General features: G+C 49.3%; 1 protein-coding gene across 2 annotated transcripts in view; it reads left to right on the forward strand.

The window, feature by feature from the left end:
• The window catches only part of LOC119112387 (syntaxin-1A), a 35,612-nt gene extending 17,207 nt beyond the window's left edge, over window positions 1-18,405 (forward strand). Inside the window, exons 1-9 of one of the 2 annotated variants that reach the window (XM_037236553.1) lie at window positions 4,236-4,387; window positions 9,690-9,776; window positions 10,797-10,896; window positions 11,289-11,363; window positions 12,443-12,625; window positions 12,996-13,069; window positions 14,708-14,845; window positions 15,394-15,504; window positions 16,354-18,405. In XM_037236553.1, coding sequence (XP_037092448.1) covers window positions 4,358-4,387; window positions 9,690-9,776; window positions 10,797-10,896; window positions 11,289-11,363; window positions 12,443-12,625; window positions 12,996-13,069; window positions 14,708-14,845; window positions 15,394-15,504; window positions 16,354-16,431 — 876 coding nt within the window. In that variant the 5' untranslated portion in view covers window positions 4,236-4,357 and the 3' untranslated portion in view covers window positions 16,432-18,405. Of the gene's footprint in view, window positions 1-4,235; window positions 4,388-9,689; window positions 9,777-10,796; window positions 10,897-11,288; window positions 11,364-12,442; window positions 12,626-12,995; window positions 13,070-14,707; window positions 14,846-15,393; window positions 15,505-16,353 lie in introns of those variants that run through there. The other variant, XM_037236555.1, reaches the window with a different exon arrangement.
• Window positions 18,406-18,624: the final 219 nt, after the last annotated feature.

Consider the following 18,624-nt stretch of genomic DNA (forward strand, 5'->3'; position numbering starts at 1 on the left):
CTCCCCGCGCGAGTCGCAGAGGCCCCGCACCCGGAGCCGGTCTTCGCCGCGCCAGACCGGGGTGCGTTCCTAGTCCAGTTGCGTTTTGCCCGTGGCAGACCGACGTGCACCACGGAAAAAAAACACCGGACTGCAGTCGAGTACCCAGGATCTCATTCTGCAGACGCCGTTGCGGACCGTGTGTCAGACCGGTCTGCGCCACGGACTCGGCTCGGCGCAGCCCGCACGACTGTCACAGGGCATAGTCGCCTAGGTAGACGGCGTGCTGTCAGCCACTGGAGCTTAAGGTCAAGTTGGGCAAGTGACCTATGACGACCACACCATGTCATTGGAAGGTCGAGGAGGAGCTTGGTTATGGTAAACAAATTATGAAGATCACAGGAAGGCCAATGGAAAATCAAGAGGGTTGATAGATTTATGGGCCCCTTCGGCCCATAACCTCAGAAGAAACCCACAACCGGCCGGACGGGAACCAGGTTCCAGGGGACTATGAGCAGCCGCTGGCAAAAGCGAAGGGCCTATGAGCAAAACAAACTAATTATTTGCTGATTGAGGCAGTATTATTGGAGATGTGTTGAGGCTTATTGCGCTGACCAGGTACCCCACGCTGCTACCGATTGCCGAATTAATTCGATCCCTGAACAGCATTTTAGGCAGCTGCTCTTGATTTTTTAACCTTTATTCGCAGGCCTCTACTCTGTTGTCGGGGTCCTAAATGCAAACGTGCCCGGACACTGAATCGATAATTTACGCGCAAGGTAGTAGCGTAGGTAGAAACCACAAGGGGTCTTCTCCCTCTCTTTGCTCGTGAGGGGCCCTTTGGGCCCGCCGGGGCAGACGATCAAGGGCCCGAAGGGGTGGCTCGAGATCTATTAAGAGGTCCCAGCCCGCAGGGCCAGGCCCTCAAATGCCGGTCAGATGGCCTTCTGCGCTGATGGGGCCCCTGAATCAATGAGGGCCCCTATCGGTCAGACACCACCAGTACCGAACAGTCCGTTCCGTGTCACTTTTGAGCCTGATAGACTATTTCCTTAACAGTTGCAAGAGCGGGGCCCGCGATTTGCATTGGTCGGGGCCCCGAGTCATTGAGGGCCTCCTGCGTTGGCCAGGGGCACGCAGTGCTTAAGTGCCTAACAGTGCCTAATCCTGTGTTTGCAAGGGGCCCGGAGAAGCCAGGGGCAATGCCCCAGGGGGTTCGAAGAAGACTCGAAGATCCCCTCAGAACTGAGGGTTAAGGGCCAGAGACCGCCACCACCGAACAGTCCGCTCCGTGTCGGTCTGAGCGCTGAGGTTCCATTTCCCAAGCAGTGACAGGGTCTGACTCACGATTTGTATTTGTCAGAGCCCCTTCACAGGGGCTCTGACAAATGACAATGGCAATCAGTTAATGGAAGGGCCCTGTGTCAGACAAGCATCCCAGCACTGAACAGAGCCCCTCCATTCCATTTCAGCCGAGGGCCTGTTAGGCCGAACTGGAGGCTCCGTGCAAATTTTTGGATCAACGGCGGGGATAAGTGAATTCTTGCGTCAATGAGGGCATGCGTGTCGATTTGGGGTCACCGGATCGGACCAGAGGGCCTCTTACGACTGGAGGGGACAAATTCATGATGCATCCTTCTAAGAGACCGCGTATCGCCGGAATGCCACCTGACTTGAGTCCCCAATGCTGACTTGAGCCCCCCTCGTAATGCTCTTCTCGGCCCCTCAATTGACATGAGCAGAGGGAATACTGGGCCAAATAAACACAGATCAGCTGTTGGTGCATTAGGTGGTAAGTATTTAAACACATCACTGCTAGTCTCGTGCTGATCTTGTAGCGAATGTTATCCTGGAGGTGCCTTGTGTTTTTGCCATACTAACTTTATACATTTTAAGCAAGTCTGCAAATGCATGACAATTTTTTTTAAATGAGGATGCCTGGATCTGAACATAGAACGTGTATTTGCCGCACAATTGTGCGTGTGGTGGTTATACAGCGCGATCAGTGACAACGGTAGCATTAGTGATCTCTTACTAAGACTTTCAACAAAAAGGCAACTCACATGGAGTTGAACTGAAAGGTCATTCCATCGCAGGAAGGCAGCTTTAGTGTACAAAACATTAAAAAGTCTTGTTAATGTGAATTTCCTCAATGTCAAAATTAGCACCGAGGGGGCAAATTCATGTGGCCAATACCCGGGGAAAAACAGGTTTTGGAGTAGGTTACGTCAACCTCTCAGGCCGAGGCCCTAAGCGGTTTTAAAAAACGACACTCTTGCTTCAGACATTTTGAATGGTAGCACATTATTTACTGCTTTAACACACTCAATTAAAAAAACTCTGCATTGGCCATTAACCATTAAATGATCACGTCGACTAGCCGGGTAGCCACCGGAAACCTGTTAGCCATAACCAACCTTGGAATCAAATGTCTTGGTCGATTTTCATGGTCTTTAGCAGCCAACCTTAACTCATTTTGCCAAATCCTCTCCGAAATGCTTAGCCTCAAAATGGCACAATCTTCCATGATCTGGAGAAAGAGAGAAATCGCGCTGCGCGTATGTACATATCTCTCCTGGCAGAAAGTTTTCTAGGGCTGCGGGAGGTCGCATATATAGGTCACGTGAGGTCACAATAGGTCACACGAGGACGTGTGCGGTAACATGAGGCCATCTAACACCAATTACTTACATTACCCGTAGCAGAGCTACATGAACGAGTACGACGTATGAAGCCACCTCTTTATTGTGCTTGTGAAGCTGATAACGTATAATTTCACGCACCAACGTAAATGGTCTTTCTCGCAAATGGGCGCAAATGGTAAGTGGTAATTTTTTTTACACATACATTGCCAAGCGTCGAGAGGACTATGTGTTATGTGGACGGCAGCCATGCAATTTTCAGTAACTGTATATGTACAGTACACTATTTCTGACCACAGGAAATCATTGTACTGGTCACATATACCCGGGGAGCATTTCATTTTTCTGTTTGGATGGCTCATGAATTTGGCATGAGTTGGGCTCGGATGACATCGAGGTCAGCCTAAACCAGTATGTTTGTGTCTGAAATACTTTTGTCCCACAGCTGCACCTGACAAAATAAACCTAGTCAGGAGCACGTTGTGGAAACGCATCGTTCTTGTAGGCTACTGGTAGACCAATCTGGAAGGGTGACCTGACCTGACCTGACCGATGTAGAAGAACAGAAATGGTTGGAATGGACTCCCCGCAGTCTTAACGCTTTTTTGCGACCTGAATATCCGCCTTCACGTGTTAACAAAGATTTTAACTGCATCTATAGGAACAACTGTTTTTGACCTTACGCGACCTTTAGTGATCTAACGTTTGACGCAAGGCTAAAATTTGGTGCGCATTCTTCATGATTCGACGAGGCCTTCACAGCGGTATCTTTGTTTTTCTCATACGGCGTCTGAAAGTTGGAGATCCCGGTGGAGAGTCAAACTCCCCCGGCCGGGCGCCGTTGTCTCAGACCCCCTAGGCGCGGGATATGCCAACACATCGCCGGAGTACCTGAAAACCATCCACACTTTGGTCCAACACACTAAGAGTAAAGCAGCTTGGCCCCACACGACCTGGATCTAACAACTTCAAAGTCTACGTGGAATTGGTGCAAACGAAGGCATGACAACTGCAGGAAACTATCGCAAGTCGTTCGCCAGCTACTCCCAAATGTAAGGTCATGGTGAGCTAAGAGCTAGCGGATAATGGGATTTAACACTGTGCCCGTTCGGCCAGTTATAGTCCCAGTTGGGGGCCGGGAAAAGTGGGAGGGGGAGGGGGGCATAGCCTCGTGCATTCCTTCCCTGGACCCGCCCCTGATTCGTCACCACACTGTACATCTGATGTTTCCTCTCGATCACAATGTGCGGAAACGTAACATAAGCTCAGAGCAATCATAACTGCTTGGACTTTCCTTGATATGAAACACAAGTATTTCCCAAACATTCTACAGTTGTTTTTTTTCTTGTCGTGACTTATGTTATCGCACGAACGTTGACCGTCTCTATCTTGCTCAGGTGATTGGGAACAACAAAGCTACTTTATAGATTAGGAGGTCTTTTCTTTTTATTCAAATAAAAATTTAACCAAATCCATAGAAATGTTGTATTTAAGACCAATTATGAAAAAATAACGAAAGGCTTAGTTCGGTATATTAAATAAGTGGTGCAAACTTGTAAATGTAATGGTGCGCCGCTATTTCTCTTGGGTGCGCCGCGCAAGTTTACGTATCGATTTCTTGTCCGCCCGCTTCCTCCGCTGGAGTCTCATGTTGTAATGACAGATGATGGGCTATAGGAAGCGAATTGATTAGTTTTTCATCGGTCCTTTAATCCGGATTAGCCTACAGTTTCAGGATGAAGGACAGGCTTGCAGCCTTAAAAGCGGTGAGCTCCTCACTTTCATTGTGGGAACTGCATTTGAAGTGCAACATGTTTTGTATTTTTGCTGTTGGTGATGGTAGTTGTTGGCAAATAGCATAAATCACCAAACTTTATTGTATGCATCATGCCCAGGAGATAGTGATAATGCTGCATTGTTGGTGGACTTGAGGGATGAAGGGTAGAATGTGATATCTGTTATCTGCATGTCAGCCCCAATGTGCAAAACTGGGGGGTAGAATGTAAATGTAATGGTTCTATGGTGGCCTCAATTATCCTCTGATTGGGGTGGCAAACCATCCAGGTTGGGGCTAGTTTTTTGATGTGCTCAAGCATGCATATGGATTTCTTGTTGGATCTGGGTCATTTATTTGTCAAAGCTGTCACCAACATCTATTATTCTATTCTTTGTGATAATATGCAGCTTTTCTTGATAATATGAGTGAAAATATGGAAGCAACAGAAGTGGTAAATTGTTTAAAATGATTCAATATATTTGAACTGACCAATTTTCAGCAATGCCACATCACAGTGAAAACTTTGGTGCATGTATTCTAAATCTAAATGCTCAGATTGTGGTATGTGGTTAACACAGATTTCAGCATATGAACAGTGCCTGTATGAGAGAACTCTTTTGTTTGGTGGTCTTAGTAGATTCAAATCATTTTTGAGAAAAAAAAAATATAAAAACTAAACAGTTTGGCCTGGCCTGAGTGTGGTACACATTGTGGCATTAAGAGCACTGATGTCATGTATGTTTTTGGCCCAGTAGACCATTTTTTTTTGGACTGGCTCATGAGTAAAGCTGGTAAGAATATAATTTGGGAATTGGTTTAGATGTTTCAATGATAAGGCAGGGTCTATAACTGGCCAGTCTACAAAAAATCTATGCACTACACCAGATGCCTAAGTCGTAATGGTTTGTTTAACCTCATGTTTGCTTGCACTGAACTCAGGGCAGACTAGAGCCTGGTGAATTTTCCTCCTTTTTAGTAAAAATTCCTAGCATGTTATTGCCAAGATTACCTTTACCACATTACAATACCTTACTGCATTAGCTCCCCATGCACTGGCATTGGTGAGAACCATATGCTAAACTCGGAGACCTTAGATTTATTGGTGCACATGAGCTGAAACTTTTAGGACATGTTCAGTGCAACATAAATTTTTTCCAGTCTGGCCCAATATGACTCAGCCCTGTCATAGAAGTAACATTGTGAATGAGAGCAAATGAACATGCAGCCAATTAACATTAATCAGGTGAAGGTGAAGAGTTTGGGCAAGTGATGAAACTATGATTATGACATTGATTTTGGTGAAACGGCTCATTAAGGAAATCAGTGGCACAGTGAAACTCACTGGACAACCAAAATATGAGATAATGTAGTTACTCAGGCCCCCAGAGATACATAGTTGCACACTCCTGGAGCCACTTCCTATGTCAAATACCCCAGCTGCAATTGTTTAAAGGGGATTTTTTTCAAAGGGTCAGCTTGAGACTGCTAAATCAGAATAGTTAGTCATACCTTAGCTTGCCATGATTTGGAAATAATTCCAGTCAAGCACACTGATAGCCAATAATTTTTTTCTGGTAGACTGTGGTGCAATCTTTCAACTTGATGGGCACAGACTATGGCTATGTGGGGCCTAGGCCTTGCCTGCAGTATAAACAATGCTGCCCCAAGCCTGGTCATTCAGCTGCTCCATGGGTGTAGAAGGGAGTAGTATGATGTCAAGCAATGACCTTTTTGGATCAGCTGAGAATGTTGCATTTTGGTGCAAGAAAATGCCTAGGAATATTGCTGCTGCAAGACTCCATATTTCCTCTTACATATCCCATTGTATCTTATCCCATATTTCCTTTTTGTGGCAGAGTGAGTGACAATTTTTTAATTTAGCAGTGAAGCCATTACTTGATCAGATAAGATGATTCATGAGATGGCTGATGAGATGGTTGCTATAGAAGGATTGAGGAGTAAAGGCTTCAGATGAATAGCAAATGACCTGAGCCTAGGTAAAGGAAGAGGAAAGTCAAGAGCATAATGACATTTCTGACATTCAAACTTGCAGCCCTTGAAGAACATCACTACTGGACCAAGGTGCTAACTGCTTGGTCTTGGCCACAGCCATGCTGTTAAAGACGCTGTTCATCTAGCTTCAGATAACATTTGTGTTGACAGGGGGAAAATGCAAATTCATTTATGTGCATAACAAATTCAGCTCTGTGTTTGGCATCCCCATTAAAATAATTGCACAGTATGACAGCTATCCATACAGCTCTGTTACATTTTCATTGGAAGCTAATAGTGTGCTACAGTCATTCAAAAATAAGGAGCGGTGTCGTTTTAGCACCCTTCAGATTCAGTTTGTCATTAAAAAACGTGAAGGCACTGACTTTGACTTCACAGTTCCAAATTTTGAGGCCACTGGCATCAGCTTCGGAGAGTGGTCTGTGCATGCTGAGAATGCTCAAGCATGACTTAATTGAACCTCCTTATTTGCAGGATACTTACCATTGTGCCAATAAATTGATTGGTTAGAGTCAAATTCCCAGCCTAAACATACTAGACTCCCTTTAGGAGATGTAACAGGCCACTTGGTTTGTGCATAGTGCACTGAATTTTGAGGTTGTGTGTTCATTGCCCGCTACAGGAGCCTTTCACTCTGCTTTTATTGGGGATGTGGGGAGGCTTATACCACTAGCACAGTGGTTGATCTGTGAACATTGTGAAATGTGTGCTGCAAAAATTTTATGGAACCTGCAAAGAAACGTCTTTATTTTGTACCACTCTCTGATATGCTCCAAGCTGTATGTTGTCTTTTGTATATGACGGTGCTCCAATTTCTATTAAAAATACCTTAAACACGGTAAGTCATGCTGCGCTGAAAATCATCACTGGTGCTTTTCGGACGTGTCCAGCAGCCTAGCTTACTCGTTGAAGCCGCTGAACCCCCGTTAGCGATCTGAAGGAAGCTGTTAGCATTGAGCTAGTGCGCTAGTAAACCGGCGCAATTCCCCAATCACCCAGCACAGTGCTGTATCTTTACGTCAAATGTGATATGTCTTCCCGAACGCGAAGCGCCGCGTCTTTGTGCCAGCGTCTCTTTGCGTCGTCTTTGCCAGCCATCGACGTGTTTCTGGTGCACACTCGAAAACAAGATATGCTGCTGTGTGTTGCTAGAGCTACAGCCCGACAACATATCGAAGCGTATCAGGGACGCAAAACCACGTATACGGACGGTTCTAAAACTGATGTGGGCGTTGGCTGTGCCTTTGTGTGCGGCCAAGACACACAGTCATTCACGCTAGCAACGTATTCGTCTTTATATATGAGGTCGTCGCGGTTAGTAAGGCACTCAGTCCGGTTTATACAGGATGAGGAAGATGCCTTGTACGTGATTCTGTCAGACTCACCAAGTAGTGTTTTGGCATTAAAACGTGTTATTCCCACAAATCCTCTTATGCAGAACATTTTATGTCTTCACTTCATATACCAGGCCGGAAGACCATAGTACTGCGCTGGATTCCAAGCCACTCAGAGTCGCAGGAAATGTGCTTGCCGTCGCCGCAGCAAAGCGCGCTACGATTCGTTCATGCACAAGAGCATAGCCAATAGCCGCGCGCGGACCCATGCCCAGATGTTTCGTCTTAACGAGGCCGGTGGTGGAGCACATGAGATGTGATGAGCACCAACCAGCCGAAAATAATTAGCTGGCGATTCAGGACTGGCAGTCATCGTATCGGGCGTGAAGGCGAGAGGAAGTCGTTCTAAGTCGCTTGCGGATCGACCATACTTCGCCAGCCGAAACTACCTTTTGTGTCGTGATGAACCGTCTCGGTGCCGCCAATGTAACGCAACGCTTACTGTGCGCCATGTGCTCGTTTCCTGTCCCGTATCACTTGCTGAACTTCCGTGGTACTTCGGCCCGACTGCACCGTCTCTCACGCTCTCTGATTTACTCGGTAACGACTCAATGCTCATTGAACGTCTCCTTAAATTCCTGCCGTGTGTTAACTTCTGCTCTATATATATACACTGACTCAGACCGTTCGCAGCACATGATAGGTCACTTTGAACGTTTCGATTAACCTTGATTAGGACATACGCTGTGGACGCTAAATGACCGCGCCGTCGGAGCGCCCCTGAGCCCCAATTACTGCCACAGTGACTGTCATCGATAAATGCCCTCAAACGCCGGTGGGCTTTCCGTGCGCAAGGAGCCGGAGCGGGGTGTCGGTGCTGGGGAGAACGTGGCTTCGGCAGATCGGTTTGTCCCATAGGCACCGATCTTAAAAGGATTTCAGACGGGACTAGATGGATATCTCGGCAATCATGCACGTAGAATAGCTAAAGGGGGGGTAAATATGAGACAGGTGTGAAGTGATAATACTGGTGACCATGGCCAAGTTTTAGTTGGTGGGCTTCAGGTTCGTTGACGCAGTTGTGACGGAACAGTTTGGGCACAGGTACGGGAGTTTTTTCCTTGAAGAGCTGTCAAGCACAGCTGGTAAATTTTTGATGTGATGGTCACACCTGAACCATTTTTCTTGTCTCGTCTCTGGTTGGCTGCTATTTCTATCTTCCATATAGCTTATACCTCAGTAAAACGCTTGTGCCTGGTATCACGGAGATGCTTTATTCGGGCGGCTCCAGGCTGCCACGCCACATGCCCGACACCTGGGCCGACTCCTTCTGACCATTGAGGGCTCTAGGGCTTGACGGCCTCTGCAAGTGTCCAACGATAGTGGCCAGAGGGTCCTGGGAGGACCATCACAGGGAAGGCATCGGCCCCTTGTTCGGCCTCATGCATGTATTGGCGATGGTATCGGGCATGAGCATGCCCCATATTCATACAGATGGAGCATGATCTTTAATAGATCACTTGATATAGATATTTATATTGTCATCCCAGAGATGACAGCCAGGCAAATGAGCCTATCCTTGTGCTGCAGCGAACGAAGATGCTGACGTAGCTTGGCTGGTTGCCTCCCAATCCTTTTGATCAGTTTCTGGTCTCACTTTTAGAATAAAGCGCTTATACCACAATTAAACTACTGGAGTAGGCACCAGAAGAAGACAAGACCGCCACAACGGAACGAATGGTGCTAAGCCATGTTTCCCGTTGCGCTAAGCAATTTTCTCCCAACCGTATGAAATGTCCGTCGGTTCGACCCAGATCGTGAAAATTTTGACTGTATTTCACAAACTTTTCCGGTTGGAACATTCGAGTGAGCTTGACTGAAGACAACCTATTTTCCAGCTCGACTTTGTAGGTAGTCTCACAGAGATTGCACGTGTGCTTGCAGGCCCAGAGCGACGACGACGATGGCCCGGATGACGTCACGGTCAACGTCGACAACCGCGAGGGCTTTATGGATGACTTCTTTGCGGAGGTAAGTCTTATTTTGCTCACGGTTTGTATAGTCATGGTGTTTTCAGGTTTCAGCTGTGGCTGTAAAGCGTGCTTGGCTTCCACGTGGGAGGGCCGAGTTCGAATCCTGACTGACGCTTTGACGTTTGGGCGCTTAAGTGGTCATTGTAGCACGCGCTTCGTTCAATGCTGCATGACGACGTGCACCGCGTTTCTTTTGTGGAAAAATTATGTTGAGGCAACGCAGGACTGTTAGGTTGCATGTTTTTAGTGGAAGCTAAAATGGACATAGTCTATTATGGCATTCATTTCTGAACATTCGCACTCCAACTTTGGGTTATTTCGTCTGTTTTGGGCGGGTTGCCGAAACCCCTATGGAAGTGTGGTATGGTAGTTGTTTTGCTGCTGGTGCTATTGTCCGCCAACTGCGTATGTTTGCCCAATGCCACTTAACTCTGAAAGTGGTGCATCTTTTTCACAAGTGCATCGAATGGTAATGGTTTCATGGTGGCTGGCTCCATATGGGTCGGGAGAATGGGTTGATCAACGTCTTTTACGTCACTAAGTTCAAGCCACGGTCGTAAAGCCGGATCACGTCCAACTTCAGGTTATGACTCAGTTGTGGACCATTTTGCTATTTCGATCCGGTTGTCTTTGTGGTCGAGGTTTTAAAGGCCCCGGATGAGCAGTGTTTACAGCCGTGCAGGCTGTTGGCTGCCGGATTTTGGAGCTTTAAGGGGCTCGTATCAATCAGAGATCCATGGGCTGAGTGCAGAACTGTCTGCAGAGGATGACTGCGCTGTTGACTTTCCATGTCGTTTTTAAGCCTAACAAAGCGCAGATTAATGTAACGGCTCACCATGAAGCAATGCTCTGCGAATTATACATCTCCCGTTGTTACCGTAATCAGTTATTCATTTCGCTGCCCTGAAAGCGAAGTCGCGTGGGAAATGTGAAGCATGAAATTTGGCGCTGTCTGGAATAGAGAAGAGACTACTGCTGCGGCGAATTGCTAAATGCTTTTGAATGCTTTTTTTCTCAGGTGGAAGAAATACGCGAAAACATAGACAAAATTCAGGCCAATGTGGACGAAGTTAAGAAAAAGCACAGCGCCATCCTTGCATCGCCTACAACAGATGAGAGTAAGTATGCCCTGGTCATTGGCACGTGCCGTTGCCATTAAGACTAGCAAGCTAGTTGAGTTGTCATGAACATACCATCACGCGCCCTGGCTGGACTTTGCGGTAACAGATGCCAAGGGACTTGAAATATTCAAGATGTGCTGCTCAGATAAGTGAGAGAAGGTGATGTGAGTAAACCCTTTATTATCGTTAGTCATTGATCTCTCCATCATTGGGGGTATAGAGATATAAGGCATGGAGAGTGCTGTGCATTGAGACATGAGTCACCATGCATCCGGTCGGTTGCGTGCTTGCAAATGTTGCACTTCGTCAGTTGCCTTCGCGTTCCGTCAGGTGTCTTCGTCGTGTACCTAAAGGAGTTGATATGTTTAAAATGGCATTTGACTTTCCAGAGGTTAAGCAAGAGCTGGAGGACCTGATGGCGGACATAAAGAAAACAGCGAACAGAGTGCGAGGAAAGTTAAAAGGTAAGAAATTGTGTGAGTTAGTATAGCTATGGATGTGTAGCCTGTTGAATACCATTACAGACGATATGAGGTGATATGCTGGGGCGCTTTCAGAACATTTGATTTTTCCTGGTGCATGGGACGACCCGTGGCATCATTTTGTTTTTACGCCAGCTCGGGGTCGAACTGTGGACTAACTGCAGAGATGGCGCATTTGGTCTGGCGCGTGTTGACCTTGCGCAATCGGGACCGGCCAAAATTATTGCGAAGGACTTCACGTCAAGCCAGCATTGGGTCACCGACTGGCCTTCTGGGATATAATGGGGCCCGCCTAGGCTATGATCCATCGTGCGTTTTGATCAGTTTGGGCATGATCCCCTCGTGTGCATCGATTTGGACGAGGATCGTCCAGATCGATAGCGCATAGAAATAGCATCCCAAAATCGGGTACGTGGTCGGTGCGACGCCGAACCCCGGTACACATTTTAGAATTTAATGGCTGGATCCAAAACCTGGCATGCAATACCGTGGTGACTAAACAATATGTACCTCGCACTGAGACTCCGAGCTGGTTTGTTTTCCGCTTGTGAAACATGATGGTGATGTTCTAGAAGTAAAAAAAAAAAAATAAGCACGAGCATGCAGGTCTTTGACTGTGGTTGGATTTCATCCGTACCGTACGCGCCGTCGCATCAGCTTTTGGCACAACTTTCAGCTTGCTAGAATGTTGAGTGCGCATAGTTTTTCTTATTCCAGGTTATCCTGAGACCCGCGGGTTGGGAACCCGCATCACAATTGACATTGTTTTTTGGACACCTCATTATTTGTGGGGTGATATTATGTCATGTAGCTACATATAATGTTATATATGTATATCATGTACTATAAGTAGGCAAAATTAAAATGCATTGTGCTTGCATGTAAATGCACGCACAAGTAGTGTGTGCATTTATTTGCGAGATATTACTTGCGAGTATCGTTGCGCTTTGTCGGCCAGAGCTCAGCTTGTTGAACGCAGTCATCGCTCTTCGCCTGATTGCAGGTGGGTTTTCGTTTGCTGATGGTAGTCACACACACTAAAGCCCAGGCTTGTTTGGCAGGCATTGAGCAGGGGATCGAGCAGGAAGAACACACCAACAAGTCGTCTGCCGACCTGCGGATAAGGAAAACGCAGCACGCCACGCTGTCGCGGAAGTTCGTGGAGGTGATGACCGAGTACAACCGGACGCAGACCGACTACAGAGAGCGCTGCAAGGGCCGGATCAAGCGGCATATGGACATCAGTGAGTGCGGGGTCGGCGTCCAGACGGCGGCTGCGGCTGCGTCTTGCGGCTGGAGGCTGGCGCCCCGTTCAGCAGTACAGATGAGGCGCTGTCCCAGCTCTCGCGAAACTCGCAGTGATAACTGTGATTGTTTTGAAGCTTGAGCCCCTGGCTATGCGCTTGTTATCGTGCGCATGGCAAGCGTTACGTGAGCGAGTTAGCAAGGCTTTGCAGAAGGGAGGCCGGGTGGTGAAGGAAGTCCGTTTGTAGTGTACTTCAACACTCCCGTATCCTACCCACTTGTTTTGTTCAGAGCGGATCAGTTGGCAGATTCGTGACTTCAGTCGCCTGTTCTGACCAATGGCCTCATGTTTTTTTTTTGCTTTTTCAGCTGGAAAAAATACAACAGACAAGGAGCTTGAGGACATGCTTGAACAAGGCAATCCTGCCGTTTTTACACAAGGGGTGAGTACATGCCTGCCAGGGAAATATTCAGACCTATTTCGCGGTGGTGTAGCTTTGCGCATAAAGGAGAATATATGCGTCCTTTATGTGTTATCATTTAAAACATAGCTCAGTTACAACAAAAATAACAAAACGTTGCTTTGTGCTGAACTATATATGTGTCGTACAACCATTCCACCTCTAATTCCCTTATATGGCACAAGGAGATGAAGTAATCAAAAATCCTCCGATTATGGGCTGATTGATGGGTGCACACCGTTTGCTTGGGGTAGCATCCCGGGCGCTTTTCAACTCCAGTGCGAAAATTTAGCATCTCGTGGAGGCAGGTCGCTGTTGTTTCGCGCTTCCCATATTTGCATCAGCTTTCTGCCGTAAGCATGAATCAGAATGTTGGTACGCAACTGGTAGGGGTGCCAAGTATAACTTTTGCAGCTACAACATACTTAAAGATAAATGCAGCTGACAAGCCATCGTGGTTGCGTCCACCACGTCTTCACTTCCACCTCCTCGCTCCTCGCTCGAAATCACGTATGCTCAGTACGTCGGGGAACGGGCTGCATAGGTGGCTGGGGCCGCCCGCGGTGGGCTCGGCTGGGAAGGTGGCAGGTATTTTAGGCCTACCGATGATGAATGCTTTTCGGTTGTAACCCCATTTTCATGGCACGTTTGTGACGTTGGGGCTGACGTTCGGACGCGTGCTGCTCCCCCAAATCAGGGGATGCAACCCCTACAAATTTGTGTCCGAAGCAGCCGGAGGCAACTTCGAGGGCGGCGTTGGGAGTCTGTCAGCGTTAATCTTGGGCTCTTCACAGCCCCGGCCGATGTCTGAAAAGAGTTAAAACACGGTATTTTACATCAGGGTTTGGAACATTTAGATGATACGTGATGCATGCGAACTGCCAGGATCCAGCCCAGAAGTATTGGGAGTAAATGAGTATTTAGCTGTCGACATGAGCCAGGCAAACCACTCCGTGAAACAATGTTATTCTGATCGTAAATGCTATGGAAGATGTTCGTAATACATGACGTGCAGCAATCCCATCATGACGCACAGATGGCAAAGTTGCGTGTACAGAGGCGACGCCAGACCATTAGGCTGATGGGGCTGGAGTGGGCATTGTTTTGAGATTTGTCAATGAGCAAAATGGTTACGAATGCGTTCTTTTCGGACCGCTGACATGTGTATCGACGATAGTTGTACTCAGTAGGTCTAGTAAATCTGGCTCAGTAGATCGTAAGGGTCGAAGCCCCCCCCCTCCCCCCCCCCACCTCACGCAGTGCGGTGCGTGGGGTACTGCGCAAAGCCTTCCCCCCCCCCCCCCCTGTATGTGGTATACTCATCGTTCCTAAATGACCTTTTTCGCGGTGGCATTATCGCCAGACACTATGCCGATCCGTTGCTTGGGCTCATTCTCGTGTGCACGTATATGGACGTGCTATCGAATTCTTAGCGCCCGGCTCTTTTTAATTTGACCTGGACACTAGTTAACAGGCAAAACACGACGTATGGATGGGTAGGCAGACCATCCCCATGCATAGTTGACGTAACAGATTGAAACACTCATAATGTCCTGACCGAAAAGCGTGGGCTGGTGTCGTCTTATGAAGCCTCAGCTTACATCACGTTTTCTGTTGTAGATAATCATGGAGACACAACAGGCCAAGCAAACGTTGGCGGACATTGAGGCGCGTCACGCTGACATCATGAAGTTGGAGAACTCGATCCGAGAGTTGCACGACATGTTCATGGACATGGCCATGCTGGTGGAGAGCCAGGTAGGTCCACTGCGCCGGCGCTGCGTTGCATGGGCGGGTGTCGTGCTCAAATGCTTCCGTTTCGTTCTTTTGTTGGCGTGCTTGATTATGAAAACAGCGCACTAGATGCTTTGGTGTCCTGGCTGGTCGCGTGGTGTATTTATTTCATTAAACGTTCATCTTGCTGAGCATCCAGGGACACGGTGGCGAAGCAAGCGTTTTTGGGCATCGCGGCTCGGCGAAGGACAGGATGGAGATCGGCACGTCGGTTGGGGAGCGGCACTGAGCGCACGGGTTTATTATGGTTTTCTGTCGTTGGGCGGGAGTCGTGTTGTGACGTATCGTCCACCGGGAACCTTTGTCGGTTGATACGCATGTCGGCTGACCGGGGCGGAGACGTGTGCGTGTCGGCCGGCGACCGTTTGACACTGGGTGCTGAGGTCAGCTGGGAGAGCGCTGCCCGACGCGCACGTCTGCGGCTCTGTGTGGGTGTGCGTGTTGGGGAGGCCGGCGGTTGCGTGCGGCGGCACCATCGCGCGTGCTGACATGCCGTCTGTCCGTTCTGCCAGGGAGAGATGATCGACCGTATTGAGTATCATGTAGATCAGTCGGTCGACTATGTGGGCAAGGCCATGGAGGACACGAAGAAGGCACTGAAGTACCAGCGCGGAGCACGAAGGGTGAGTACGGCGCCGCCGCTGCCGCCGCCGCTGCTGCTAACCGACCTGTGTCTCTGTCTCCTCTCTCCGCTCCCGCGTGGCTGCTGGCTCGGCCAACTTCCGCTGGCTCGGCGCTGCGCCTGACCGCGTCCCGTCGGATCGAATCGGCGCTGCTCGGCGGCCGCAGGGCGAGATGATCGATCAGGTCCTGTTCAATGTCGAACACTCGGTGGAATGGATAGAGGAGGCGAAGAAGGACACGAAAAAGGCACTTAAGTACCAGAGTAAGGCGCGGAGGGTAAGTGGATGCGTTTGCGGGTGGGGCGTGGTTGTCCCGGTCAGGTGTTGGTGGCGCCGGGACGCGACGGGCGCTCCTCCCTCTCCGCTTGCCCGCACTCTTCTGCCGCCGTCCGCGTGCTCCCAGTTAGGCGACGGTCTCCACCCCTCGCTGATTCGCTGGCGGGCCTGACCCGTGCTGGGCTAGTTTCGTCGGTCGGAGGCTGCTTGCGTTTTGTTTATTTCTCAACATGCTTCCATCCTATCTTTCCTGGTTTGTGCGTTTACTCACGATTTATTTGTTGTGCTGGGTTTCTAGGCTTGTGCGGTTCCTTTGTGTAGTTTTAAATCATTTGTGTCATACATGCTGTGGTGACAAGATTGTTTCCATTCTTAAACATTTTGTGCACGAGTTGTACCGCATAATTGGCAAATCACGTCACGTTCAGTGCGCACGCTTAGTATCGGAAGGTATGCTCGAAGATTGTATACCGCTACCGCTTTTATTTGTGTTTAGTAAATCGCTAGTGCTTGATTGGTTGCTTCACTGATCCTGTTTTCGTAAAGTTTATTCGGTTCTCCCTTCTGTTTCAGAAAAAAATAGCGATCATCATTTGTTTGTTAATCGTGCTGGTGATCATCGCCATAGTATTAATAGTCCAGTTCACGTAGAGTGATCGGCGTCGGCGGCGAGCCGGCTGGCCGGCGCGCGGTGTGACCGGTGGGGAGGAGGCACACCGGAATGACTGCTGGGCACTGTACTGCCGTCGATGTCCACCGGCGCCTGGCTCTTGCGCCGCCCAGAGCGCGCGACGGCGAATTGTGGGCTATCTTGTATCGTCGCTATGAAATTACTGTGTCCAAAGACGAGGAACTCCTTGATACATTGTATTGTGATACTCTGGGGTAATTTGATGCGTTTGCGGTGCTTGTACCTTTGTACCTGTATATTTGCATCCATTAGATTGTTGGGGGGAGGTAGTTCGTGGTAGTGCCGTAGTCCATCACTCGCCTTGCTTTAGTCTGTGTCCACACACAAACACACAAACACACGCTTGTCCGTCAGTCTCGCCCTGGCGACGGCAGTGGTCACTCACTGAAACCAACGACATGTTCCTCCGCTTTCGGTCCGTGCCCGGGCGCCGGCGTCCCGGACTTCTGGTGGCAGGCAGACGTGTCTGCGCCTTCAAGTCATCTACATCGTTGTTTGGGCTTGGTTGAGCGTATGTGCGCCTGCGTGAAGTGTATCCGTTACCAGAGTCGGCCCACGAGACATCTCCCGGGGCTGGCGGCCAGGGTGTAGTTCCCGCTACACTGGCGGCCCGGCCCGTGACGTGCCCGCCGCCCGGCCGGCCGGCATTTGCCAGCAGCCAGGCTGTACTGCGATGGCTCGTTACCGGGAGATGCTGTGTGTGATGAGCGCCCGGAAGAAGTGTGCTCTGGAGCGTTGTTGAGTTTTATTTTTGGATACTTTTGGGCGAGAAAAGCTAGCAGGTATACATATATTAGCTACTAGTAACACGGACAGCGATTGGGGAGGGGTGCCACAGCATCTGTTGTCGAACTAGGATTCAGCTAATCTTGGACGGGCATTGCCGATCGCAGAAGGTGCTTTTTTTAAACCACTTAATTCGAAGAAAGTTGCAGATCTCATATTTGAAACGAAGTCTTCCTCTCAGCTTGCCTCTGAATGCATGGCGGAAAAGCACCGTATTACGTCGTTTGTGGTATTCCATGCCGTCTGCCATTGCCACTGTGGATCTGATGAGGACTTACATGAAACACGAAAGGCCGAAGCGTAGGCAAAACGACATGCTGTCAAAGCGACAGGTTACCTCATGTAAGCGAGAGAGGACAATGCGACTTAAGACCCGTGCACATCATACCAGTTATTTCCTAAGCGACATTGAATTAGAGCGTGGAGTCGTCATCGTTAGACAAGCAGGCGGGCGTGAATCCGTGCTTGCTACACCGGGCTACAGTGCGGCGCTGCGTCAGTCCGGTTGGCCCTGGCCCTTTCGACCCAGGCGGGGACGGGCTGTGGCGAACTCCAACATGTGGTCGCGACCTGCGACGAGCGCCCCGTGGTGGTGGAGCACTTGTTCGTCTATATTTGGCCTGCCTTGCGGTTTCAAACGCTGTGGTTGGAACAGAGGCTCACGGTCGGCATTTGGCGGCGTGCTGGTCCGCCGACTGTGCCATGCCTCCGTGCGAGGGTGTGACCATCCTGTGCGGGGTATGGAGGACTCCAGCCCCATACGCGTTCGCGGAGGGATCTTGCGTTTTCTGTCGTACTCTTGTCCTGTGCTCCGGGCGCTCTGTACTGGTGCGGGCCGTCGACTTCCTGTACCCTAGAAGGAATGCGTGGGTCTCCTGTGTGCAGGAATGTTCCGGCTCCCTGCAATGTGCAGGATTTGTGTCATGTCCTGCGTGTGGGCCTGCCCTATCCTTTCCGTGTGTCGGGGTCTGTGGGTTCCCGTGCATTCCGTCGTGACAGTATCGTCCGTTACGCCAGGCGGCCAGGCAATGCGTCTTCCCAAGTTTCGGGACCCAACTCTGCGACCATGGCTACTGGCTCAAAGCAAAAAAAGCAAAACTGACATCGAACATGACATTTTTAAGAGATGCCGTGGATTGATAAAGATCTTAAAATCCCATGCCTAATTTCCCCGTAAATGGACACGATTGGTGTGTGTCACCACAGAGGACCGTGACCAATCAGAATTGACCTTGTGTCGGCGCGCTCTTGCGGTCTCGGACTGGGGGGGGGGGGGGGGGGAGCGGGGAGGGGCGAGAGATCTGACTTCCATGCCGCTGATCTTGCCTGGTGCTCTGCAGACGGCCGAATAGCTGGAATATGACGCT

The sequence above is a fragment of the Pollicipes pollicipes genome, unplaced genomic scaffold (genome assembly GCF_011947565.3).
Source record: "Pollicipes pollicipes isolate AB1234 unplaced genomic scaffold, Ppol_2.1 Scaffold_7261;HRSCAF=8764_pilon_pilon_pilon, whole genome shotgun sequence".
Classification (NCBI taxonomy): Eukaryota; Metazoa; Arthropoda; class Thecostraca; order Pollicipedomorpha; family Pollicipedidae; genus Pollicipes; species Pollicipes pollicipes.